The 25,747-nt window shown below is 48.1% G+C and overlaps 1 protein-coding gene across 1 annotated transcript; it reads left to right on the forward strand.

Annotated features, from left to right (window-relative positions):
• Positions 1 to 403: 403 nt before the first annotated feature.
• On the forward strand, positions 404 to 25,733 carry SLC1A4 (solute carrier family 1 member 4). Its single transcript, XM_055328517.1, has 8 exons — positions 404 to 1,142; positions 10,316 to 10,358; positions 12,370 to 12,432; positions 13,725 to 13,891; positions 18,198 to 18,431; positions 20,205 to 20,399; positions 20,905 to 21,039; positions 22,908 to 25,733. The coding sequence occupies exons 1-8, from the start codon at positions 625 to 627 to the stop codon at positions 23,140 to 23,142; spliced, it is 1,590 nt and encodes a 529-aa protein (XP_055184492.1). The 5' UTR covers positions 404 to 624; the 3' UTR covers positions 23,143 to 25,733.
• The last annotated feature ends 14 nt before the right edge of the window (positions 25,734 to 25,747 follow it).

Genomic DNA, 25,747 nt, shown 5'->3' on the forward strand with positions numbered 1-25,747 from the left:
GGCTGGAGGACGCGGCCGGGGCGCGCGCGGTCCTTTTGCACGAGAGGCGGCCGGGTGCACCCACCCCGGCGGCGCCCCAACCCCCAGGGCAGGGAACGCCGCTGCGTTCCACGTCCTCCCGGGCCCTCCGACCCCGCGAGCGGTCCCGGCAGGTGCAGACGAGCCCGGGCTGCCCCGCCGCGGTCACCCGGAGCCCCGCCCAGGCACGGCGGGGAGGGGGGCGGCGCCCCCAGGCCCCCGCGGCGCCCCGGCCCGGCGCCCCGCCCCCCCGCGCGGGCGGCGGCGGCGGCTCGCGGGCGCTGATTGGCCGGAGCCGCGCGGGGGGCGGGGCTGCGGCGTGAAGGGGGCGGGGCGCGCGCGGCTCGCGGCTCCCGGCTCCCGGCTCCCTCCCCTCGTCCCTCCGCGTCCCGCCTCGCGGCCCCCGCGTTGCATCATCTGCAGCCGGCGGCGGCGGCGGGAGGCCGGGCGCGGCGCGATCGGCTCAGCCCGGGGCTCCAGCCCGCGCCTCCGCCGGCCCCTCGCGCGCCTGCCTCTGCGCCCGCGCCCCGGGCTCCCGCGGGGCGGGTTCACCGAGGCCCCCGGCGCATCCCCGAGCCGGGCCCCCGCCTCCTCCGGCTCGGCGCCATGGAGAAGGGCAGCGAGACCAACGGCTACCTGGACAGCGCCCCGGCGGGGGCGGCGGAGCGGGGGGCGCCCGGGTCGGGCGGCGCGCGGCGCTGCGCGGGCTTCCTGCGGCGGCACGCGCTGGTGCTGCTCACCGTGTCGGCGGTGCTGGCGGGCGCCGGGCTGGGCGCGGCGCTGCGCGGGCTCGGCCTCAGCCGCACGCAGGTGGCCTACCTGGCCTTCCCCGGCGAGATGCTGCTCCGCATGCTGCGCATGATCATCCTGCCGCTGGTGGTCTGCAGCCTGGTGTCGGGCGCCGCCTCCCTGGACGCCAGCTCCCTCGGGCGCCTGGGCGGCATCGCCGTCGCCTACTTCGGCCTCACCACGCTCGGCGCCTCGGCGCTCGCCGTCGCCTTGGCGTTCATCGTCAAGCCCGGGTCTGGCGCGCAGACCCTCCAGTCCAGCGACCTGGGGCTCGAGGAGTCGGGGTCCCCTCCGGCCCCCAAAGAGACAGTGGACTCCTTCCTCGACCTGGCCAGGTAATGCCCCGACCCCCCACCCCCCACCCCCGCGCACCCCCGACCTCTCCAGCCTCTCCAGGAGCGCAGCGAGGCGCGCACACGCACCCACCCGCCCTCGGCCACGGCTGAGCGTTCATTCTTAATTGGCTGCTGGTGGTGGCCTTGAACGTTTTTTTAAGATCTCCGGGTACCGAAAGCATCTTTTAGCAGGAACGGGCCCTACCGTTAGGTGGGAGTGTGTGTTAGGGAAGAGCAGCTGTCTCACCTGTACTGAACTCCTACTGCGGCCGCCCTCCCCGGTGAAAACGTCCCAACCACACCCCGATATCTCACCCTGTCTTCTCCGCATCAGGGAGCATTGGTTGAATTTTGCCTTTTGCCTGTGTCCTCCTCCTCTCTCTAATCTCTGGCCTCCCCTGTTAAAGCCCTTTGGCTCAGAGGAAGGTGGCAATTTTCAAAGACTTGTCAGTGGATCCAAGGATAAGGAGGCTGGGGTTAGTTGTATGAGGCCCATTCATTGCCCAGAAACATGGCTCTCCCCCCCCACACACACACACACTTGGGACAAGTTGCTGTCCACCCCACAGTCAGGACCACTGCAGAGTTTCGTGAGTTTCAAGGAACTTTATTCAGAAGGGTGAGTTCTAGAAGGGAGAGAGTTTTGCCTGCTTTTTGCGACTCTCAGAAGTTGCATTTAATCTCTTAAGACGCAGTGTTGTTTCGGTGGATTTATCCAAAGCCTCAGCCTCCTTTGGGTTTCTCCATTAGCCCAGAGTTCACAGATGGGAAGACCACAGCCTGGAGGCATGGCATGTAGGGTCCTGGCCAGGTTCAGCTGAGTGAGGAGCTCAGCTGGCTCCTTCTCCAAGTTTCCGATAATTCTGGGTTCGGAGCCTTGGAGGTATGTTTTGTCTGGAGTCACTGAGGCAAAACTCATAGCTGAGGCTGTGAAAAACAGCAAACTCTGGGCAAAGTGACTTGACTTCCTGCTATTTCCTTTCCTCCCTCTGGAAAATGTGATGACTGTCTGCCACTTGAGAGTGTGTTCATTTGAAACTACAACAATAATGAAAAATCCAGAGCTTTTGTATTGAGGGGGAAAAAAACCCCTCTGATGAAAGGGACCAAAAAGTTTTTACCAAAAAGGCAGGTAGAGGTGCCTATTAGGACTTTGATGCGATCACAGTACCTTTGGTATCTGGCAGCTTGATAGTTGGAATCTTCCCTTTCAAGATCCTTAAAGTTCTGGGACTTCTAGTGGGGTGCTGAGGGTGCTTTTGGCTTATTACATTCAGCATATCATCAAATTTCTCTAGGACGGAAGGTCGTTATGGGGTTAAAAGATTCTTTTTTGCCGAGATCAGTGGCCCAGGGAAGGAAGTAAGGATGCCCAGGTCTGACCTGCTAGTGGTCCCCAGAGGGAGGCTCCGTAGCATTCTTTTACCTCCAAAAGAGAGACAGTGGCCCCAAAATAGGGCAAGGTAAGAGGTTAGTTTATTACCACCTGTCCAGGAAGGGACATCTTGTTTCCTTTTTTTTTTTTTTTTTACATCTTGTTTCCTGATCCCAGTTTTCTAGTTTTATTTTTTTTAAGATTTTATTTATTTATTCATGAGAGATACAAAGGGAGAGGCAGAGACATTGGTGGAGGGAGAAGCAGGCTTCCTGCAGGGAGCCTGATGGGGGAGTTGATCCCAGGACCCTGGGATCATGACCTGAGCCAAAGGCAGACGCTTAACCACTGAGCCACCCAGGTGCCCCGAGATTTTCTAGTTTTAGATCCTAACCCCTATAGCTGCCACTTCTGAAGTAATGGTGACCCAGCATCATGGCTTAGTGGTCAGTGTGGGTGCAGACTTTTCAGTGACTTGGGAAGAGACCAAGAGAGCCTTTGTCGTGGCTCATTGGGAACGGGCAGCATTTCATCCGCTTCCACAGCCAACCTCCAGCAGCTCACCGATAAAGGTAGGACAGGTGGTATGATCCTATTTTATGACTGAGGAAACTGAGACAGGGAGAGATTAAGTGATTTGCTCACGGTCACAGAGTGGTTTATCAAAAGAGGGATTAGAGAAACTGTGGCCCAGGGTTCAGGGCTCTCTTTCTCCCACTCTTCCTTCCCCCAAGTCAGCGTGCCCTCTTAATGGTGCCATGCTGCGTTCTAGTCCGACTGTCTCAGAAATGCATGCTCTGGGCCAAAAGGGAATCGGGTAAGAATATGATGTGGGTCAGGGCAGATGCCCACTTCCTCTAAACAGGACCTGAGCCCCGTCAGTGAGGGAAAGCCTGCGTACCGCTGCTCAGATTTGGCTTTCATGTTGAGCAGCTTGTGAGAGGGAACTGAATTCTGAGCCACATATGCATGCTTCCTGGGTCTCTGGGTAAAAGTTTTAGGTTTGCTTTCTTCAAAGAAACCCCGCGGATGCTGATTTTATATGACTCTGGGCATGTTCCTTGGCAGAGGCAGGGTGCAGTCCTTTCTGCCTGCGGGTCCTGAATGAAATAAAATAGCTGGCAAACACTCAGGTATCCAGCAGGCCCTCAAGAGGGAACTGCCCAGAACTTAAACACCCAGAGGGAGAGGGAGAAGTCTCTGATGACTTGGTGCAGCTGCTGCTGAGGTTGGCCGGTGGGGGCATGCCTCCGGGCCGCTCTGCAACAATTTTGAATTTTTTGCAAGATGGCACTATGAGTCAGGAAGAAATGAAGTTAATAGATGCTCATTATAACTTTTAGAAGATTTTCAAAATGCCATTGCTGAGTGGTTTGATTTCCCAACAGCCAACAGATTAGAAATAACAAAGACTGGGGAGTGAATTTGAGGCACTGGTGCTAGAAGCAGGCCCTTTGGGAGCTGAGAAGGGATGAAGGATAGTACCTGGCAGGTTGGGAGAGTCCCAGTATTCTCCTGAGCAGCGCTGAGCTTTATGCCTGGGGACCCAGAACAGCACAGGACTCTCAGAACTGGGTACAACCCACGTGATTGAGCCATGGCTTTTCATCCAAAATGAAATTGTTTGGGCACCAAAGAGACAGAAAGGGGTTATAAGGAACTCAGTCATTATGGAAATTCTAGGTCCCTAATGAGCCTTACAGACTGTGAGTCCTAGAACATGTCCTTAATTTCTGTGTCTTGGCTTCCTCGTCTTTGTGCTAGGCATCACGAAAGCACCTAACTCAGAAGATTGTTCTGAGGGTTACACGAATCAACGTCTGTAAAGCTCTGAGGCCAGGACTGGCCCACTGCATGCTTGCTCTGGTTACAAGTGGAGCAGTGTTACAGAGTTATTGGGGATCTTGGGTGTCTGTTTCACATGGACTTACGGGGATGGCCCTCTTTTCAGTCTGAAAGAAGAAGAATAAATGCGTGTGGAGAAAATGTCTGGGGTTGCTCAGGATGACTTGAAGCTAATGTTTTTAGGTGTGTTGGAAACTATATGGAGCTTGGAGAAAAAGAAGTAATCGGCTACTGACTATGTTTGGACAAGTAGAATCAACACTGCAGGGAATTTGGAAAATGTAGAAGTCAGAACTGAACATCGAAGAGCCTTCCGTTCTAAAAGGGAGCAGAAATCCTGACATATCCTCTCTGACATTCCAGTTTCTCCCTCCCCCTCATTACATGTTTGTGGTCTCCAAAAGTGACCTCAGTTTTCTTCAGCTCTAAGTGGAAAGGATTGAGACAACTGGCTTCTAACATTCCCTTGGATGTTAAAGGTTGTAGTTTTCAAATGGAAAGCCAGAGGCTTATCTGCAAAGGTGGCAGGTAGTGACAGCTCCCTGGCCCATGGCTCTGTCTGCACTGGCTGCCAGGAGAATGGCCCTGGGCCACTGTGTCATGCAGAAGTGTAGCAGGGTGCAGCCACGGGCCTGGTAGACACAAGTGAGATTTTGCCCGTTGCCCAGCCTTCTCAATAGCGGGCAGTGCTTTGAGCCTTTCCCTTCACAGAGGGAGGCATGAGGGACTTAACTTTCCTTCTCAAGGACTTGTGTGAATGTGATGCCTCTCGACCTGCAAAGAAGAACATTTCTTTAAGGGCTGCGAAGAAACCTATCAGAGACTGAGCTCTAATATAAGCCCCCAGATTGCAGTCCAGGGAATGAATAGTAAATCATTTCTTTGAACTGCTGGCCAAGGCAGGCTTTTTGGCCAATGCCTATGGCTCTCTTCTATAGGCAAGATGCAGACTCTTAGCAAATCTTTTTTTTTTTTTAAGATTTTATTTATTTATTCATGAGAGGCACACAGAGGCAGAGACACAGGCAGAGGAAGAAGCAGGCTCCCTGCAGGGAACCTGATGTGGGACTCGATCCCAGGACCCCAGGGTCACGCCCTGAACTGAAGGCAGATGCTCTACCACTGAGCCACCCAGGCATCCCAACTCTTAGCAGATCTAACAAAGGTCCAAATGAATGGAGGTATCCCTGCCTAATTAGTCACTAAAGAGAAAAAGTGTCAGCTTGTTATTTAAAAATAATAATAATATAAGGTTTTAACCCGACTCCTTTCCTTCTGCCACCCAGAAGGCTACCTGGATAGTTAAGACACTGAAAAGAACATGCACCCAAAGGGGTGGCATGGATGGTGATTAAAAGCAGACACTGAGGGGGCACCTGGGTGGCTCAGTGGTTGAGCATCTGCCTTTGGCTCAGGTTGTGATCTCAGGGTCCTAGGATCGAGTTCCACATGGGACTCCCTGCAGGGAGCCTACTTCTTCCTCACCCCACCCCCCACCGTGTTTTTCATGAATAAAATAAAATCTAAAAAAAAAAAAAGGCAGACACTGCAGTCAACTACCTGAGTTTGAGTCCACTCTCCCGCTCACTAGCTGAATGGACAAGTCATTAAGCCTCCCTATCCCTCAGTTTTCTTATCTGTGAAATGAGGCCTATAATAGTATCTACTACCTACATTTGTTATGAGGATGAAGTGAGTTAATAGTGGAGTGTCTTGGTAATATTCTCAAGTGTCCCAGCCCCTCAGGGACAGCCCTCAGGCCACTTGATACAGAGAATTCATACTGTTTGTAGCCTTATTTCCCCAAAAATCCCTCACCCCAGGGGCCTGGCATTAACCTTTCCAGCTAGAATCTAAAACTGGATATAGGTCTTAAAAAGAGGGTAGATTACTCCCCTGTCCCCCGCTGTCACCATAATGTGAGCCCTCCATCGCTAGCCCTTCCTCTGCTCTCAGCCTTGTGGGGGGTCAAGATCTGAAGGGGCATGCCCTGTTAACGGACTCTGTAACAATAAGCACTGAGGATAATAAATATTTAGCAGGTGTACATACCATGCTGTATCCTGTTCTGAACAGTCTTTGAAATTTTCATAAATACGGTAAAGAATTTTTGAACTTAAATAAGAGGAAGTATTTCTGGAACAAAAAAATATACCTAAACAAAAGTAAATTGTTTTCCATTCTTCTCATATAGGACAGGGAAATGCATACCACCCCTTGACGAATAGGATCAGAAGAGCACACAGTCCCAGATGTATAAAGAAGGAACAGTTTTGAAGTTTTTCATTGTGTGAGCTGCATGAGCGTACACTACCCCGCTAACAGAAGTTCTGCTCTGGCCCTTTCAGCCTCATCTCATACTGGTTTTCTGTTTAAGTAATGTACCCAAAGATCCCTCTAGCACCAAAAAGCCTTGTCCGTTCATTCTTTCCTCATTCGGTCTGACTTGGGTCTCTGAATTTAGTTCAGACATGACATTTTTGCAAATGTTTTTGACTCAGACCTACTCTAAAAAATACACTTTAAATGATGGCATCAGTACGTATATGCCCCCACCTCCACCTGCACATACACAACATGAAACAAGTGCCACAAAACCTCATTTTAAATGTGCTACATTCTGGTATTTTCGATTCTGTCTGATGTATCGCATATTTTATAAATTGTTGGCTATAACTACTGAATTGTTTTCATAGCCTACTGATGTTAGAGAAACTTGGGTCCAGTGTACATCTGGTGTTATGTAATTTAAGTAATGTCTAAGGATCAGATAACAGAAAAAGGAAATATCTGAGAATTTGAATAAGATACAGAGCTCAGTGGTTAGAAGCATCCTAACACCCAATGAAATAGAGACTGTAGAGGTAAAGCATGGAAAGACCATTTGGTCCTTTTTCCTCCCAGACTTTGGATCTCAAAACTCTAAATTTGCAATGTCCAGTATGATAGGCACTGGCCACAAGTGTTTAAATTTAACTAGTTTAAATGTAAAGAAAATTTAGGGATGCCTTGGTGGCTCAGTGGTTGAGCATAAGCCTTCGGCTCAGGGCATGATCCCAGAGTCCAGGGATACAGTCCCACATCGGGCTCCCTGCATGGAGCCTGCTTCTCCCTCTGCCTGTGTCTCTGTCTCTCTCTGTGTGTCTCGCATGAATAAATAGGTAAATAAAATATTTTTTTAAAAAAATTTAAATATCCAGATTTTCCATAGCACCGGCCATATTTCATATGTCCAACAACCACGCAACTACCGTATTGGACAGTGTTAGTCTAGGTAGAGCCTGCATGGGAGATGTACCAGCTAACGCCTCTGGGTTCTTGGTGGCCCCTCGTGCTGAGTGAGGAGGTTGATCTTGACCACCTCTAAAATCTCTTCCAGCTCAAATGTTTCTTATTTTGAAAGCACACGGAGTTACTGTGTGAATGTGAGGAGTTAGGAAAAGTGCCCGAAGACAGAGCTCTGAGGAGCAAAGCTACTTGCATGACAAACAGCTGATCCCTTGGTGCAGGAGGGCTCAGGAATAAGGAAGCCGGAGTTCATTCACAGCAGCCTCTGTAAGAAGCTTGCAGAAAGATCAAAGTGAGAGCCCTGACCCTACCTGACTATGTAAGACTTACCATAAAGCAACAGCAATCAAGGCAGTGTGGTGTTGGTGAAAGAATAGTCAACTAGATCGATGGAACAGAATAGAGAACCCAAGTAGATGTAGTCAACTGATCTTTGACAAAGAAGTAGAGGAGATACAATGGCGCAGAGGTAAGCTTTTCAACAAATTGTGCTGGAACAGCTGGACATCCGACACCTAGACATAGACCTTGCACCATTCACAAAAGTTGACTCAAAATGGGTCACAGACCTAAGTGTAAGACAACACAGAAAACCTAAATGACCTTTAGAAAGGCAATGACTTTTTAGATACAACACCAAAGGCACAATCTGTGAAGAGTGCAGAGAAGTGTTTTGCTTTACTCCTAGAGCCTCAGCGCCTTGCCCTCTGTGTGGACAGGAGGGACTGTGCCTGGTCTGTGGCAACTAGAGGGGCAAACGGAAGGGAGGGTGATTTTGTGGATGCAGGAGCTACATCTCCCTGCCCCAGGGGGTGCCTTCCCGCCTTCCCGGGGACTAGTCTCTGAGAGATGACCTATAGAAAGTCCAGTCATCCCCTTGAATGTATGTATTTTTTTGGTCATGAACCCTTTGCAGTTAGCACTGTATCTTATTTTTTAACCTTTTAAGCAGTTTTGAGATATGATTTAAATACAACAGAATGCCCCCATTTTAGGTGTACAGTTCAATGAGTTTTAATAAAGAATGAGTTGCAACAAAGAAAGTCTAATAGCGAGAAGGAAGCCCCAATTTTATGTAACCTAATCATGAAAATGATATCCCATCACCTTGGCTGTGTTCTGTTGGCTAAAAGCAAATCATAGGACCCACCCACACTCAAGGGGAGGGTATTGTACAAGGTGTGACTACCAGGAGTCTGTCTGACGTTGCTTGTCAAGCTGGGTTGCCATCAGACCTGCCTACCTCTGAAACCAAATGCACTGCAAGTGGTTGCCTAGAGATTCTAGTGCTAGGTAAACAACTCAACCACAGAACTATTAATGGGTAAGTTTGGCACAAATTGTAACGGATGACTCAGACTTTTATAAATGGACCGTCACTGGGATTTTGTTGTATATCAGTACCAACATCCTGCATTAGAGCCTACCCCAAAGGAGGCCCTCAATAAAAACTGTTTGCTTTGGGGCACCTGGGTGGCTCAGTCAGTTAAGCATCTGCCTTCAGCTCAGGTCATGACCCTAGGGTCCTGGGATCGAGCCCCACATGGGGCTCCCTGCTAAGAGGGGAGCCTACAACTCCCTCTCCCCTGCTCATGCTCTCTTTTGCTCTGCTCCCTCTCTCAAATAAATAAATAAATACAATCTTTTAAAAAAAACTATTTGCATTAATAGATTTTGGTTTCAAGCTCTAGCTTAACTTGATCAGTTCTATTGCCCTTCTTTTATAATAGATATTTTATAAAATCCTTCATTCTGAAATGAAATCCATAAATAGCATTACATACACACATAATTTTGAGACATCAATATGACTCAGCAGTAATATAAAAGATAAAAGGAGAGTAATTTGTAATAAAAATAATGTGTTTCAATATGTAAATATCCTAATACAAAGTGGTTAGGTACTTTCTTCTGATTTACATTCACCATTAATGAGACAGCTGTGAATGCAGGCTGGTACTTGATACTGGTGTGTGTAATTAAGGACCCAGATCCTACAATTTGCCATCGGTGATGTGATTTTCCAGAAAGATGAACAATTTCTAGGAATATTCCAAACAAAACAAAAAATTATTTCACGTTTTGCACTGTAATTGTATTCCTAGAAAATTCAGTGTATGTTCCAATTTTGCAAAAAGAAAAAATACCTTGTTTTGTAATTAGTTTAGTCCGAAGTAATTATAAATAAGGTTCCCATCTACAGGTGTGTCATATAGGTAGGACATTTGGAAAGTGAGGGCCACACTCACTAGGATGAATGGCCAGGACCTGGCACTCCCCCCAATACACGCTCCCCCAACTGCAAGAACGCCCCCCAATTATTTCGACAATGAAAACATTCCATTGGATTTCACCAGTGGGCAGTACCAGTCCCGGTGAAAACCACTGCAGTGGGGCTTAACTTCTAGGGGAAAGGAAAGTGATGCAATTTTCCAGAGGACCACGATGGAGATAAGGGTAAAAATCAGCACGCTCAGAGTTATCTATGGTGGCCCAGCAGCCGAGGCATAGTTGGGTGCTTGGATCAAGCAGGGCCCACACTAACTGCTTGGGGGAGAGGGACAGGGAACACTGTGTGCTGAGCTGTCGGGAATGTACATCTTAAAAGTGGATACTTTGAATGCTGAATTTTAAGAACACTGACAAGTGCTTTCTTTTTCAACAGAAACCTGTTTCCCTCAAATCTTGTGGTTGCCACTTTCCGTACGGTAAGGCCTGATGCTTTGCTAAAAGTAGGAGATTTTTATGGGGGTGGTGTATAAATGATGCTCTAGAGAGTGGGTCCGAGACGGGTAGTGTTGTTGACAAAATTGGTAACTCTGGCCTAAACTCTAATAGAAGGGACCCTGCAGTAAAAACAAACAAAACAGAACAACAAAAAACAAAAAGGTTTTCTAAAATATCCCATTGGTTCCACCATCTTTTCATATCACCTGATAAATACCCTTAAACCACATTTTGGGGATCTCTTAAATGTTTTAGAATTAAAAAAAAAATATATATATATATATACACTTTTCTGATTATAAAGGTAATATATGCTCATGCAAAAAATAAAGTGCAAAAATATGGAAGAAAGTAAAAATCACTCATAATCACTACCTAGAGATACCCATTAACGTTTTGGTATACATCCTTCAGATATATCTGTGATCTCCATGTGCAGACACACACACATTTTAAAAATAAAAATAGTTGTACTGCACATCTCGTTAGTATGTACACATACCACACATACTGTTTTTAACCTCTTTTTTAAGGCGGCATATTATAAACATTTTTTCACATCGGTAAATACCCTCCTGCATAACGTTAATGGCCCTATTCCATTGTGTGAGCATATCATAATTTTATTGTGAGTCCCTTATTGATAGACATTCAGATTGTTCCTAATTTTCCCTAATTTTAGCAAGACTGCAAGTAATGTCCCTGTAGCCATGCTTTATGAGGAGAAAGAATGTAAAGATCTAGGTTAGATGGATGAATCTCATTGCCTTTTCCAAGCAAAGACTTTTCTTTTTCTATTTACATCTTCTCCCTCCCCTCTCTCTCTCTCAAAAAAGAAAAAAAAAATCTGCATCTAACACAGCTGTGGCTTATATATATAATGTGAGGTGGGAAAGAAAGAAAAGGTTCATGAGGTTTTCAGTGCCGCTCACAGAAGGCGTGGGGTGGGTTTTGTTTCCGCTGTCATCCTTTATCACAGGACAGCTGAACACCTCTGCTTGTCTGAAAGCTTGACAAATCAGAGCTGAGAGAGACCAGACCTCATCAGAGGCAGGCACCAAGCAGTACCCCGTAATGGGCTCCTCTTGACAGTTCAGAGCCGGGTGTCCTTAGAAAGGGTCAGAAAAGGCATTTTATAGCAGACTCCATTCAATGGTGTGCTCTGCTGCAGGGAGACACCTGTGTGCATTGTGCAGCAGTATGTGAAGTCAGTTGTAGGTCCCAGTTTCGAGAGTCATTTCACTTCTGGTAAGTGAGTCTCCCACAAGACTTAGCCAGAAAAGGCCATCTTGCCTCACACCCTTTGCTTTGGAGAGCAGACGCCAAGGCAGATTAGAAGTAAATGTGGAGGGGCACCTGGGTGGCTCAGGAGGTTAAGCATCTGCCTTCAGCTCAGATCATGATCTCAGGGTCCTGGGACTGAGCCCCGCATCTGGCTCCACTGCTCAGCAGGGAGTCTGCTTCTCCTTCTCCCTCTGCCCCCCTCCCCCCACCTGCCCAGCCCTGGCTCATGCTCTCATCGTCTCTCAAATAAATAAATAAAATATTTTTAAAAAGGAGTAGATGCTGAAAAGCAGTCAAGCTCAAATAAGTGTTGGAGCAAAGCAGGGTATAAACATATGAATGAAAATAAAAGGACACATTGAAAAATGAACTTCAACATTACAAAATTAATACCGAAGTTCAAATAGTATAACTTGTCAGCTGTTTGAAATATCAAACTGTCAGCATAAAATTGCACAGACTTTCTCCTCCAAACCATTGTCCCTAATGGTGTGGGTCCCTAAATAACTCAGAGGCCTCTTGGGGTGTGTGCCACTTTGGTCTTAAGTAACTTTTGTGCAGTTCTCAGAGGCCCTCGTCAGGCCAAGTGAGGAATTCCCAGAACACTCAGAGCGAATTAGAAGAGTAAAGAGGTCCAGCAGACCTCAGTTCCTCTGGTTGGCCTCCACCTGTGAACTGACAGCGGGTTCCTCTTTCTCTTGTTCCCAGTATGCAACTGATTACAGAGAGGTGATCCACAACACGAGCTCCGGAAACGTAACCCATGAAAAGGTAAAGCTCTTTAGAAGATCACTCGTGGCAAATCATTTATAAAACAAACAATACTTTTTAATTGAAGAAGCATACATGATGCAGCTTCTCAGCAGGGCTGACAACTCTGGGCTTTGAAGGAACTATCTGAAAAACATAGATTAGGTTTGCTCCTTAGGTTATTTACCAACGTGGCCAAAGGCCAGCGTCTGTAGCCCTGGAATCTTCAGCAGATGCATTTCAGCAAATTGGAACTAATGTCCCTTTCTTCAAAAAATATTTTGTAACACTCTTCTATGCATAAAACTTGTCTTAGGGGCTTAAACTCATGATAGCCATCATTCATTCACACATATTTTTTGAGTAACGATTACTGGGGAGGTCCCAGCCTTCATGATAGAGCTGGAAGGGACCAGAGACCTCGAGGACTGATTATTCAGTGCTGCTCCAGAGCTGTCGTGGGAAGAAAGGGGCCCTTTCCAACCACACATACAGCTTCTCAGGGCTGAGGGGCTCTGAGCTCTACCAGCCTTTCTTGAGGAAAAGTGCTACTTAAAAAAAAGGTCAAAAGCTAGTAGTTAGTCCAATGCACTTCATCCTGCAGGTGAAGAACCTTGAGGTCAAAGAAGCTATTTAACATCAGAGCTGGGACTAGAACTCAGATCTATGGTAAAAATGCTCTTTCTCTTTTTACCATGCTGACCTACGTCTCCTGTTTAGAATATCATAATGTGTTTTGATGGAATAAAACATTTGTTCAATATATGCTCGTAGTAGTGAGATTAAGTATTATGTGAAAAAATAAGGAATACAGTATATCTGTTTAAATCAGTGACCTGGGAAAGAATATCCTGAAAATATCCATGTCGATCCTGAAAATCTTTGGTGAAATTTGTCAGCTAGGAGGCCACTGCAACAGTCTAGCAACAAAGGATTTGTTGACATTTGGGAGGCACAATTAAAATCATTGACTCTCGACCTGAAGGAACTTCTCACCAAACAACTCTTCTTTTATTTTTTTTTATTATTTTTTTAATATTTATCATTGCAGTGTAGTTGACATACAGTTATACGACCAGCTCTTCTTTTAAAAACAACCCTTTGGGGGTACATGGGTGGCTTAGTCGGTTAAGCATCCAACTCTTGATCTCAACTCAGGTCTTGAGCTCAGGGTGGTGAATTCAAGCCCTGCATTGAAAATGTTACTTGATAAAATAAAACAAAAGCAACCCTTTGAAGTGATGGTCCAACCTCTACTCGAAGTCTCACTCACCTGTTGTAAACTAGACCCTTTGTCTCCTCCTACTCCACAGATCCCCATTGGCACCGAGATCGAAGGGATGAACATTTTAGGATTGGTCCTCTTTGCCCTGGTGTTAGGAGTGGCCCTAAAGAAACTCGGCTCTGAAGGAGAAGAGCTCATCCGTTTCTTTAACGCCTTCAATGAGGCGACGATGGTGCTGGTGTCATGGATTATGTGGTAAGTGTGGCCCGCCTGGTACTCTCCCTCTCATTTCTCCTGCCACCTAGAAAAGAACCCAAGTCTACTGTCCGAGGTCACTCCTGTGGGGCCACCTGGCTAGGTGCTCAGCCTGTGGTTGATGCACCATAGGCCAGACTTGATACAGGGGGTGGTGGAGGTGGAGACAGTTTCTCCTCTTGTCCAGAACCTCAGAGAATCGGGCACGTGCCATCGTTACCAGTCTCTTCTTTAGCACCCGCAGTGACCCCTTATGATTCTATCACTGGTGATTTATTTATGACTTTCCACCATCATCTATATCATATGGGATGCCCGTATCATCTTTTGGGGCCATGAACTCCATAAATGTGCTACCTGCTGCATAAAATAAGGCTTAAAACAATAGACCTCAAGCTTCAAAGGGGCCCCTTCCTATAATATTTCACAGCATGGAAAACAAATCCATTTCCACCGCATGCATATATAAACTTGGAATGGTCTCTTTTTACATAAATGTTTCTTTATGTAGCATCAATAAATGCACAGTTGTTTAATAAAAACCATTGGATTGATTTCTGACTAACAAGGACAAATTTGACTGGAGGTCTCAAGGTGACTTCTCAGAAATCATACCAATTTCAGTGCCTATCCCTTCAAGCTCCCAAATTTTGGATTAAAGGAAATTATGCGAGAAAGTGATGTTCCCCATGTAAGACATTTGTTTTCAACCTGAAAACCAATTTATAGTCATTCCTTCAATTCAGTGTACTAGTTACATAAGCAGGTGTTCAGTAAGGCAGACCCTGCCATGTGTCTGACTGCAGTGGGAGGTCTGTTGCCCAGCAAATTCACCTCACACAGAATTAGGGTTTAAAATGCCTTAACCGGCTAAAGGATCTCAACCAGGTTTGAGAGGGATCTCCAGTAGCAGCTCTTTCTATTTCTTTCCTTTGCTAATTACCTACTGTAATGTCAAAGCACCTGCCTACCCTGCACCATATAACACCTCAATGGATTAAATACAGGCTCAGCAACCTTTGTAGACCATATGGTCTCTGTCACAACTACCAACTCTGCCATTTTATGATGAAAGCAACCATGGATTATTTATAAATGAATGAACATGGTTGTTCCCATAATCAGGGTACCAACCCAGGCATTAAACTATCCAAGGAGGAAGGAAGAAAGAAGGAGAGGAGTCCCCTAGAAATATTGAAAGAAAACATAGGGGTATGGAAATTCTTAATAAATAAAATATGAGAAGTAAAAGCCATTAAAAGCTGTTAAATTTGACTACATCAAAGTATAAAATGTTTGCACACAAAATATACCTTGAATAAAGAAAGGCACTTCATGAAAAAAATTTATATATAATGTGTACATGTACACACACACATATACAAATCTCAAAGCATTAGTATCCAAAGAACTGGTACCAGGTCACAAACTGTTTATCTGTCTGCAGTGAGATTTTTTTTAAGATTTTATTTATTTATTTGACAGAGAACACAAGCAGGGGGAATAGCAGAGGGAGAGGGAGAAGCAGAAGCAGGTTCCCTGCTGAGCCGGGAGCCTGAGGCAGGGCTGGATCCCAGAACCCTGGGATCATGACCTGAGCCAAAGGTAGACACTTAACTGACTGAGCCACCCAGGTACCCCTGCAATGAGATTTATGGGGAAATTGAGAATAAGTGCTTAGAAACTTTTATAGCAGTTTCATATCGCTGCAACATCTAACCACGTGATCACTTTTCTAATATTTTCATTGTCTTTTATAAGAATATTGGTCCATGACTAGATAGAAATACACCAAAGACAATTTGACAGGCACTAATGTAAAGAATTCTGGTTGTTGGAAAAGAAAAAAGACTGAGTATATTATTAGAAAGTGGACACCTGGGTGGCTCAGTCAGTTAAGCATCTGCCTTCAGCCTGAGTCATGATGCCAGGGTCCTGGGATCGAGCCCCACATTGGGTTCTCGGCACCATGGGGAGTCTGCTTCTCCCTCTCCCTCGGCCTGCCACTCCGCCTGCTTGTGCTCTCTCTCTCTCTCTCTGTCAAATAAATAAATTAATTAAAATCCTTAAAAAGAAAGAAAGAAAGTGGACAAAGTATGTGAGCAGGCAATTCATAGAAGAGGAGACCTGGATGACCAATCAACATTTTAAGGGATGCCCAACTCATTAGAAATCGGAAAATGAGAAGTTTGGTTTTATCAGGCATTGATAAGGGTGAAGATAGTTTCCAGCATAGGGTGGCACGTTTAGCAGTATCCCTGGCCTGCACCCTTGAGATGCCAGTAGCAACCCCTTCCCAAAGAGGTGACAACCAAAAACATCTCCCGGTGTTGCCAGATGTTCCACAGCAACAGGGAGCCAGTGGTGCGGGGAAAAGATTATTCTCCTGGACAGCTGGTGGGAATGTGAGTTGAAACAGCCACTTGAGAGAACAATTTGTGGATATCCACTAAAATGTAAACTATATACACCCTACCGCTCAGCAGTTCAATTTCTTGGTGTCTCTACCCTAGAAAACACAGGCATGTAGGCCAGAGAGGCTGCCTGGGGCATTGTTGGCAATGACAGAAACCTGGGAACAGTCTGGAAGTCCATCAGCCGAACGATGGCAAAATAGTCTGTAGGATTTCAGTTCTAAGGATAATATTTTTGAAAAATGAGGTGAAGGTGGAAATAACCCAGATGTCCATTGATAAATGAACGTGATGCAAAACGTGATGCAGACATACGATGAACCATGATTCGGTCTTGAGAAGGGATGAGATCCTGACTTGAAGAAACCTCGAAGACATGATGCGAGGTGAAATAAGCCAGTCGCCAAAGGACAGATGTTGTATGATTCCATTTACAAGAGGTACCTGGAACAGTCAAAATCACAGACACAGAAAATAGAGCAGTGGTTCCCAGGACAGGAGGTTGTTGTTTAATGAACACATAATTTCAGCACCGGATACGGAGGGTACAGGAGATGGAGAGTGGTGATGGTTGCACAATGTGAATGTACCCGAAACCACTAAAGTGTACACTTCAAAAAGCTTAAAATGGTAAATGTTTTGTTATGCATATTTCCCCACAATTTAAAAAGACAAAATGAGGTAGATTTCCACGTATTGACATGAAAAGATCTCAAAGATATACTGTGGGGTTCAAAATAGACACACAGACTTAAATACATGCCTATATATCCAAATGGATAGCAAGTAGGAATAGTTACGTGACGAGGGGTCAGGCCCCCCAGAAGAGGATTTTGACCTAACCCGTGTTTTAATTTTTTGAAAGGAGAATGCATTCATGAGTTGCTATGGAATTTAACATTAATAACACTGCTTAGGATATCTCCGTAAGGAAAATTCAAGAAACCAGTGACAGTGGCTGTCTCCAGGGAAGGAAACGGAGTACTTGGAAGGGGGCAGACGTGGGAGGGAGACTCTTCATCCCTTTGAACCCTTTCAAATTTGAACTATGTGATAGTATTTATCTGTGTAATTGAAACTTGCAAATAAAGTCAATGGTTACAAAATTCTCCCTAAATTTATATTCAATTCAAAACAGCTGACTTTGAGGGTTTTTAACTCCCAGAGTTCATTCCTTCCCTTTTTTCTTCCCGTCTTGCCATTAAAAAAATCTTCACGTCCGAGGAGTGTTTCCCGAGGGTCATTGTTAATGACTTTTTCCCACGGAATCATGTTCTCCAAACCACAGGGAATTTAAAACTTAACAAAAGTCCCGGCTTTGGCTCAATTCTGTATCACAGCAATTCTGCAAAATAGGTGTTGGTCTTTTGTGTTACTCAGTTCTCAGAATAAGCCTGACCAAGGCTGAAAGTCAAGTTCCCAGTCCCAGAGGCTTTGATCTTAAGGAGTTCCTTGGCTTTCCACCTGGGAGCCCAGGTGGTTGATAGCATCCCTCTGTTAAGAACATAATGTATCAGAGGGGAGAGATATCTGGGTTCTGGTCCCGACTCTGTTACCCATGGTGGTTTATCATGTTCATTTCACTCAGTTTCACAGCCTATAAAATGGGCCCATCCTTTTCAGTTCTTCAGGATGATTCAAGGGAGAGCTTCCTTTTTTTTTTTTTTTTTTTAAGTAGTCTCCATGCCCAATGTGGGGCTTGAACGCACCACCCTGAGATCAGGAGTTTCATGCTTTACAGACTGAGCCAGCCAGCCACCCTTAGGGCCATCCTAGGGAGAAATGAAGACCACTTAGTTGAAAGTCCCTGTGTTGTGTATCACAAGGGCCTGCATCTCCAAGCCCCGTCATCACATCACTCTCACTGACAAGTACCTGTGCTCATGTCCTAGGTATGTACCTGTGGGCATCATGTTCCTGGTTGGAAGCAAGATTTTGGAAATGAAGGACATCATTGTGCTGGTGACCAGCCTTGGAAAATACATCTTCACATCCATATTGGGCCACTTTATTCATGGCGGAATTGTTCTGCCACTTATCTATTTTGTTTTCACAAGAAAAAACCCATTCAGGTTCCTCCTGGGCCTCGTCACACCATTCGCCACAGCATTTGCCACCTGCTCCAGGTGAGTCCGTTTCTGGTGCTCTTGGCTGCCCTGCACCATATTAATATGGAACCAGGTGAGGCCAGTCGTAGGTGCACAGCCAGCATCGTGACATATTTTAATTTCTTGAAAACTCTAAATTGGTCTTGTCCGGTTTTTTGAATTGCCAGCCCCACACTTTTATGGAAGTGGGTTTCTGGGGTCACCAGAATGAGGAACTGCCTCATTGCCTTCTCCTCCTTGCTCCTTAGGGGTCAGATCACTATTTAACCCAGTTGTGGGTCCTCACCCTAATTAGTAAGACCTTTGCCTGAGTAAAGAAAGGGAACCACTTAACTGAAAAACCCATTGCAGGGGAGTTTCTAGAATGATGCCTCCCCAATTCTCACTCTAGATACATGAATTAGAAAATAAGACCAAGGCATCATGGTGAGGAATGGCTGCTTAGCTCTCTGGGAGTCCACAGGGTTGTGGGATTATCTAATTTAGTGCAAAAGATGTCACTATTGGAAATCCTTCCCCAAAATTGGGCTTTCCAAGTATGTTAAAGAAAACTTTCAAAGGATGGCAGCAGATTGCATTCAGACATTTGTGGCTTTTGCCTCTCCACTGCATGTTCCCCATCGCCCCCATCCTGAATGGCTATATAATAAGGTGGTGGTGGTGGTAAAAAAAAAAAAAAGAATTAGGGAGGGAAGTTTCTGTGGCTTAGGAACAAACCAGCTTCTCGGTGGTGCCAGCCGCCGTCTGTGGAGCCTGCAGAGCTAGCTGGAGAGAGCAGGGCTTGTTCCTCATCTAGGAACATAGTCGCTCACCAGCCTCTCACAACCATTGCTCCTCCTTGGCCTACAAGGGAAAAAAGTCATAGTTCGCCTTTTCTAGTGGGAGAGCAGGGAACAGTTCAAGAGAGGAGACTCGCATATCACATAAACTGTCCTTTGTGGTCTTTTTTATTTATTTTTTATTGGTGTTCAAATCCCATTTACAGTTGCACCCAAAAGCATAAGATACCTAGGAATAAACCTAACCAAAGCGGTAAAGGATCTATACCCTAAAAACTACAGAACACTTCTGAAAGAAATTGAGGAAGACACAAAGAGATGAAAAATATTCCATGCTCATGGATTGGCAGAATTAATATTGTGAAAATGTCAATGTTACCCAGGGCAATTTACACAATTTAATGCAATCCCTATCAAAATACCATGGCCTTTCTTCAGAGAGTTGGAACAAATTATTTTAAGATTTGTGTGGAATCAGAAAAGACCCCGAATAGCCAGGGGACTATTAAAAAAGAAAACCATATCTGGGGGCATCACAATGCCAGATTTCAGGTTGTACTACAAAGCTGTGATCATCAAGACAGTGTGGTACTGGCACAAAAACAGACACATAGATCAATGGAACAGAATAGAGAACCCAGAAGTGGACCCTCAATTTTATGGTCAACTAATATTCGGCAAAGGAGGAAAGACGATCCACTGGAAAACAGTCTCTTCAATAAATGGTCCTTTGTGGTCTTGAGAACGTTTGCACTATGAGGTAACATGGGGTTTCTTGAAGTTGTTGGAACAGATGTATCCAGGTAAGTAATATAACAGGTAAATGTAGGGAGTCAGGTTTGGAATATTGGGGAATTGACATCACCCCACAGTTGTGACAGAAACATTGAAACAACTCCCAATTTTTCTCTTTCTTCAAGGGGAGAAACCCAGACATCGGATGATGCTAATTGCTCTGTTCCTGGGTCTGAGCTGGGAAGGGCTATTGTCATGGCTGTTTTTCCCTTTCCAGCTCAGCGACCCTTCCCTCCATGATGAAGTGCATTGAGGAGAACAACGGCGTGGACAAGAGGATCAGCAGGTTCATCCTCCCCATCGGGGCCACCGTGAACATGGACGGGGCAGCCATCTTCCAGTGCGTGGCCGCGGTGTTCATTGCCCAGCTCAACAACGTCGAGCTGAAGGCAGGGCAGATTTTCACGATACTGTAAGTTCGTTATTCTCCATCTTTAGGCCTGGGTCAAAACTTGAGGGTTTGTTTGTTGTTTTTGTCGTGTGTGTGATTTCCTTTGAAACACCTCATGAATACCATTCTCACCATGACTTGGTGACATCTCATTTAGAAGATGACAGCGTGAATTCATTACTTGAGGAGAGGGAATCACCTCCGAAGAGCTCAGCAGACCGGAGGATCTAGGGCTGTGTGGTTTTGGTTTCTTTTTTAAGATTTTATTTATTTATTCATGGGAGACACAGAGAGAGGGAGAGAGGCAGAGACATAGGCAGAGGGAGAAGCAGGCTCCTCGCAGGAGCCTGATATAGGGCTCGATCCCAGGACCCCTGGATCATGACCGGAGCTGAAGGCAGATGCTCATCCACTGAGCCACCCAGGCGCCCCATGGTTTTGGTTTCTAATAGCTGCCATATTTTGCATTTCCCTGCGCCCACACCATGCCCTGTGTTAACGGCTAGTCTTCTGTGCCATCCCCTAGAGTGACAGCCACAGCGGCCAGTGTTGGAGCAGCAGGCGTGCCAGCTGGAGGGGTGCTCACCATCGCCATTATCCTGGAGGCCATCGGGCTGCCCACTCATGACCTTTCTCTGATCCTGGCTGTGGACTGGATTGTGTAAGTAGCAAATCTTAAGGGCACCAAATAAAAGAAAGTCTCTGTTGACTCCCCTTGGAGCTTGGCACCCTGCTGGGTCTGAGGCATGCAGAGAAACTTCAAATATGCCTTATTGAAGGAGCCTACAGTTGAGCTGGTAAGACAAAATCTAGAGCTAGGAAAAATTAAACAGTGTGAGAGTCAAAGACCCATGGATGACCATGAAATGTCATTACTGAGAACTTGGTTAGTGCATCCAGGAAAACAGGGGTCTGAGACCCGGGCTGGGCCCCCAGTGCAGGACCACGAGACACGAAGGTCTAGTGGAGATCAGGAGCTACGTAGGAGTCCTAGCCATTGGAGCAGTGAGCCTCTGGGAATAGTTGACCTGGAACATCCAAGGATTTCTGGCAGGGAGTGAAGAGGAACCCAGCTGATGTGAGTGGGTGGGACTCAGCGGAGGAGGAGTTAGGAAGGAGGTGTGATTCAGGCCACCATCACCAGGGCTCCTGTAAAAGGCACAGAACTGTGACTGCTGATTCTGAGTGTGGCGTCCTTGAGTCATGTGATACCCTCTTTAGGTATGAGCAATACTTGTGTTATAGGGAAGGTCACCTGAGGTACTAATGCTGGACAGTAGAGCACATGGGTAAGGAAGCGAGCCCTGGAGCCCAGGTCCAGCTTTACCGCTTACTAGTGGTGTGATGGGAGCTGTGCTGTGCTTCGATCTTGCTCACTGTCAGCTGGGAATCGCCGTAGAACCTCCCCAGAGCCGTGTTGGAGAGTAAGTCAGCTAACGTATCCACAGTGCATAGGAGAGCTCCAGGCCTGCGGGAAAGCATTCAGGAAACGTTAGTGAGGAAAGATGCTCCTGGCCAGGCTGGCCAGAGCCACCAGGGCTCCCCTAAACCCTGGAGTCTGGCACTGGGCTCGTGGCTCTGCCCACTGGGGGTTGGCAGGTTCCAGCCTTTGGTGTGAGCCCTGGAAACTTGAAGGGGCTTCTCAGAATCCTTCCGGCTCCTCAGAACAAGGGAGGTGAAATGTGCAGCAGAGACACGCGTTGTCCAGACGGCTCATCAGAGGGGACTCGGCCCCTGAGCCGAGTTGGACGGGACCAGAGCGGAGTGTCAGAGGCTCCGTCTGCTTCCTCTGCCAGCTGCCGCTGTGTGGGGCAGGCAGGCCCCGTAGAGGCAGGCAGGAACAGGGACGTGGGGCACCGGGCAGACTGCCCAGTGGAAACCCGAAGTCCCAGGAGCATCCACCACCCTGTGGCCTCTGCTTCCACAGCCCTCAGCTTCTCAAGTTCACACTTTGCCCCGTCTCTCCAAAGTGGGCGCTGTACTTGCTCTGAGCCCCGGGAGAGAGGGTGTTACTGGGCTAATCTGGGGGAAGACAAGCGCCCGGAAAGGCCGGTGCTACGGGATGGTGCTTGCCAGCCACAGGGAGCCCAAGAAGGTTAACACCCAGCGGAGAGTGTTGAGGGGGGAACAAAGGGGCGTTCCCACAGCGTACCGGTGAGCAGGAGGGAAGCTGGATACGAACCCCTGTCTACACCATCGCCCCAGCTGCGTGGTTTTCGTAGGATGGTGTCTGCCACACGTAAATACGCACATAGAAGGTAACGGATCAGGTGTTACTAGATTCGCTCAGTTGTGAAGTGTGGATGGGCGACTTTTGTTTTCTTTATACTTCTCCTCTTTCTGGGTTTTCACATTCAGGGTCTGTTCCTTTCATGAGAATGAGGAATATTGAAAGGAACTCGGTCTACAGTAAAGTGAGGCCCAAGCCTGAGTGGCCTGGCGCCCAGGGGACCGCAGGGCAGGCCCGCAGGTGCGGTGGCGCCGGCCCTCTCGGCAGCATCGCCTGCACGGCCTTCTCTTCTCCCGCAGGGACCGCACCACCACCGTGGTGAACGTGGAAGGGGATGCGCTGGGCGCCGGCATCCTCCACCACCTCAACCAGAAGGCGATGAAGAAAGGGGAGCAGGAGCTGACCGAGGTGAAAGTGGAGGCCGTCCCCAACTGCAAATCGGAGGAGGAGACGTCGCCCCTGGTGACCCACCAGAACCCCGCCGGCCCCACTGCCAGCGCCCCCGAACTGGAATCCAAGGAGTCGGTTCTGTGAGGGGCCGGCCTGGGGCCTGCCTGGCAGCAGGGGTGGCCCGCCCCGTGGGCACCGCGCTCCCGACCTGAGCCCCAAGCAGGGCTGTGGCCCCGTCACCCGTTTGAGGATCACTTCTTGGGGCAGGCCATGGGCTTCCCAGCGGGGCCCGGTTCCCGAAGACCAGGACACTCTGACATTTGGCTTGATCGGCATACAGGTGCCACTGCGTGTGCTTCGGAAACACGTCCTGGGGCTGCTGGGCTGGGGGCAGGACAGGCCCCCTGGGGACCCGGTAGTTAAAGCTCAGAACAACGCACCTGTGCTCTTCACTGCGCCCGGCCAGCTGTGTCTTGGGGGCCTTCCGGGGAACCTGGGGGTTTACGGTCCTCTGGCACACAGCCTCGTGAGCCGGAGTCATTGGAGAAATTCCCAAATTCTTACCCTTGGCTGGAATTCACTGAGCTGGGACGCGAGGTGTCGGGATCGCTCGCTACTGCGACGTGTGGCTGGTTCCGATGCACTGGTTGCTGGGGCGGGGGGGGGGGCGCACGTCGTCCAGCTGGAAACACTGCAGACAGTGTTAGCACTGTGGGGGCTCTGGTCAGTGGCATCGGGTAAACAGCTTAAATTCTGAGCTCAGAGGAAAGGGGGTGCAGCTGGCAAGGGGAGGGGAAGCAGCCGACCAGGACAGACGGACACGCACACACAGGCAGGCACACACAGTTGTCCTCGTTCTCGTCCCAGCCCCAAGGACGTTTCCTGCTTTCCGTGAGCTGGCCTCCGACAGCACTGTGGCTCTATCCTCATCCACGGCGCTCCGGGAACAGGCCAGAGAGGGCCCGCCCCCTCCTCAAGCTTCCCACTTAGGACGCGCTGGCTTATCAATCTAGTCCTATAATTCAACTAGGCCCCTAAAATCCTGCGCCGTGCAAAACAAACACAAAAACGAGAAAACACAAACCCGCTCACCAATTAGGGTGGGGTGGGGCACCCCCATCCCCAGGTCCCCCTGGCTTTGGCCGATTGCCACGGGCTTGGTTTCTTCCCCTACCAGCCCATCGAAGTTTAAAACTGTAAACCAGGAGTCCCTGTTCCTCCAGATACCTGCTGACCCGGTTTGAAACTAGGTGAGGGGGCTTTGTAGAGATGACGGTGTGGCCAGGCACAGGGAAGGCTGGGGCTGGCGGTGTGTCTCCATGGTGTGACCTGTAGCGAAGTCCTAGGCCTCACTTTACCCCATTCATAAAATGGGGCTGACGTCACCTGCCTCTTACCTACCTCAGAGGGATTTGGTGAGGCAAACTGATGGAGTCCATGCAAACACCCATCGCACTTCTTGGATATCAAGTGCTAACACCCCTATGCTCTTCTTTTTTTTTTTTTTACCCACCGAATGCCTTTGTCCACGGAGGCTTCGTTCTCCCAGTGAACACGCCATGTAGGACAGAACTTTGTCCTCCCCGTGCGATGGCAACTTGTTGTGACACTTGTTCCCTGTGTAGGTATTTGCCAGCATCAAGTGCAAACTCTTCCTACCGATTCACGTGTTCCTGAAGGAACCACCCCATCTTCCAGCACATTTCCAGGTTCCCTTCCCCGTGACTCCCGGGCCCCAGGCACCTGCCACCTCACAACAGACCATTTAACAGCTCCCGGGCTTTCTTATTCTCCCCGCTGCTGTGGCCTTGCTGTCACCCAGGCCCCGTGGACGGCACAGGCTGTTAAGACGTGTGACCCGGGTGTTGAGAATGGGTTGGGGGGGTCGGAGACGGCAGATTGGGGGGTGTGCCTCAGTGGGACGGGCCGGGAAGAGCCTTGGAGCACAGAATGCCCGGTGGGGGGAAGGCCCAGCTCCCTCCAACTCTCTTTAAACCAGCCCGGCCGCTCCCAACCCCGTGAGGCCGAGGGACAGGAACGAGCCCAGAGGTGCCTGGAAACCTCCACCCTCTGGCTCCCTGCTGATCCCTTCTGTTTTTCAAAGGACAGTCACATTGATCCCAAATTGCAAATGAACATTCACTATTTTTCGGCCTCCCGTAGATCCTTCTCTCTCCTTCCTTCACGTGGATACATGGCTTCAGATGCACACAGACGCGTTTATGTGTGCGTGTGTCTACACATTGTTTTAGCTCCAATCCAAGCAGGTTTGAATTTGGACAGAGGTGACCTCGCCACAACGTTTATGGCTTCTGCAGACTGATTTTCCTCTTTCTCAAAGTAAACTTCACAAAACGTAAAAATCGGAGCTGCATATCCCGGGGTCCACCGTCATCTGTCCTGAGCCAGGCAGTGCGGTAGGGAGAGCGCCGCGGCCTGGAGCTGGGACTTCTGTACCAACACCCCACACACACACCCATGAGGTGAGGGCACCCCCTTCCCTGGGAGCAGGAAGGTGCCGTGTTTCAGTCCATAAGAGGGAACTGACCAGGAGGGACCCGGCTGGGGAAAATCCCACTTTCTCACTCTCTGACGCTGTCTCCCCGCCACTCTTCTAACATGTCGTTGTGTCGTAAATAATGTCGAATACTGTTCACCCCTGACTGTTTTGGTGTGCGTGACATTTGCCTTAAAATATAGCAGTCCTCCAAATGAATACAGTATTTCTACTAGGATCTGCGTGTTCCTT

This window comes from Nyctereutes procyonoides, unplaced genomic scaffold, assembly GCF_905146905.1.
Source record: "Nyctereutes procyonoides isolate TBG_1078 unplaced genomic scaffold, NYPRO_anot_genome, whole genome shotgun sequence".
Lineage (NCBI taxonomy): Eukaryota > Metazoa > Chordata > Mammalia > Carnivora > Canidae > Nyctereutes > Nyctereutes procyonoides.